Genomic DNA, 1652 nt, shown 5'->3' on the forward strand with positions numbered 1-1652 from the left:
CCGGCCCAGCCTCACAAGCCCGAGTTGGAGGCCTCCGTGATCTCCGACCAGGACGAATCCCGGCGGGAAGACGGCGGCTGCCGCGAGGGCCCGGCCCGGCCGGGGTGGCCCAGGCGCAGCAGAAGCGTCCACATCCGCTCTCGGAACTTGACACCCACGAAGGCGTAGAGCAGCGGGTTGAGGCAGCAGTGCATGTAGCCCAGGCCAGAGGTGACCGACTTGGCTACGTCCACGCGACTTTCCCGGCTGCAGTTGCGGCTCCAGGCCCCCAGGTCCATGAGGGTGTCCACGAGCACCACCAGGTGGTAGGGGGTCCAGCAGAGGGCAAACGCCACCACGACCACCACCACCAGCCTCATGGCTCGCAGCCGCCGCTGGCCCCTGGAGACCAGCAGCACGGACAGGATGCGGGCATAGCAGTAGGCCATGACGAGCAGGGGCAGCAAGAAGCCGGCCAACAGCTGCAGGAGGCGCAGGGCCCTGTGGCCCGCCTGAGGGAAGACATACTGGCAATGGGTGGCGTTGAGGCGCTCGTCGCGGTGGGCCGACAGGAAGATGAAGTCGGGGAGGGCGAGGAGCAGACACAGCCCCCAGACTGCGACGCACGTGAAGGTCACGCGGGTGGGAGGCCCGCGGCGGTAGAGCTGCATGGCGTGAACGATGCTCAGGTAGCGGTCGAAGCTGATGCAGGCCAGCAGGAGGGCCCCGGCGTAGAAGTTGACATTGAACAGGGCGCCGGCCACTTTGCAGAGCTCGGAGCCGAACACCCACTGGAGCGCGGCGTCCACGGCCCAGAGCGGGAGGGTCAGCACCAGCAGCATGTCCGCCACGGCCAGGTGGAGCAGGAAGGTGTCGGTGCTGCTCAGGGCCGCCCGCTGGCTCAGCAGCACCGCGGCCACGGCGCCATTGCCCAGCAGCCCCAGCACGAAGAGCAGGCTGTAGAGGGCTGGCATGAAGGCCCGGTCAAAGTTCAGGCTGAAGTCCTGGGGGCAAGGCTGCGACTCACAGCAGGAGTCGGTGTCATTCTCGCTGCCATAGTCATAGGAAGGGCTCAAGCTTGCTAGGGAAGCGAGCTCCAAGGCTGAGAACTCGTGGCGCCCACTGATCTGTGGAGGGAGGGAGGAAGGGGGGCCTGGGGTTTAGTCTCCTGAGCTGCACCTCCCCAGCAGCTCCTGGGTTGGGCTGTATCCCGTGACTGTCCCTGCCCTCTGCCCAGGCCACGCCTCCTGGACTCCTGCCCAGCCTCACTGGGCTGTAATTTTCCTTCTCAAAGGCCCATTCTCTCTGACCCCTTCGGGGCAGTCCCACTGGCCCAGGATCTGGGCTCGCAGGAAGGGTTCCCTCCTGGGCCAAGAGCCCTCCTTGCCCGCCTCGCCCCCTCCCCTTGCTCTTCCTTCAAGGCCTGCCGCTCTCGGTGTCCCCGCCACGCCTTGTTCTACCACCTTCCTCCCTAGACACCACTCCCCCAGCCCCTCCCTGTCTCTGGCCCTCCTCTTCCCTCCTCAGCCCTCGTCTGAGGACCCCAACTTCCTGCTCCCCATGGGGCCCCTCTAGCAGTCACTGTGCCCCCCCCACCCCAGTGCATGCTTGTGGCCCTGCTCGTCCCCTCCCTTCACCGAGGCCTGCCACCCACCGCGGCCTCCCGCAAGCTC

At 66.9% G+C, this 1652-nt stretch overlaps 1 protein-coding gene across 1 annotated transcript in view; it reads right to left on the reverse strand.

Moving 5' to 3' along the window:
• Positions 1-11: 11 nt before the first annotated feature.
• CXCR3 (C-X-C motif chemokine receptor 3) overlaps positions 12-1652 on the reverse strand; it is a 2074-nt gene continuing 433 nt past the window's right edge. Inside the window, exon 2 of the mRNA XM_006908545.1 lies at positions 12-1106. Coding sequence (XP_006908607.1) covers positions 12-1106 — 1095 coding nt within the window. The remainder of the gene's footprint in view (positions 1107-1652) is intronic.

This window comes from Pteropus alecto, unplaced genomic scaffold (genome assembly GCF_000325575.1).
Source record: "Pteropus alecto unplaced genomic scaffold, ASM32557v1 scaffold312, whole genome shotgun sequence".
In the NCBI taxonomy this organism is placed as follows: domain Eukaryota; kingdom Metazoa; phylum Chordata; class Mammalia; order Chiroptera; family Pteropodidae; genus Pteropus; species Pteropus alecto.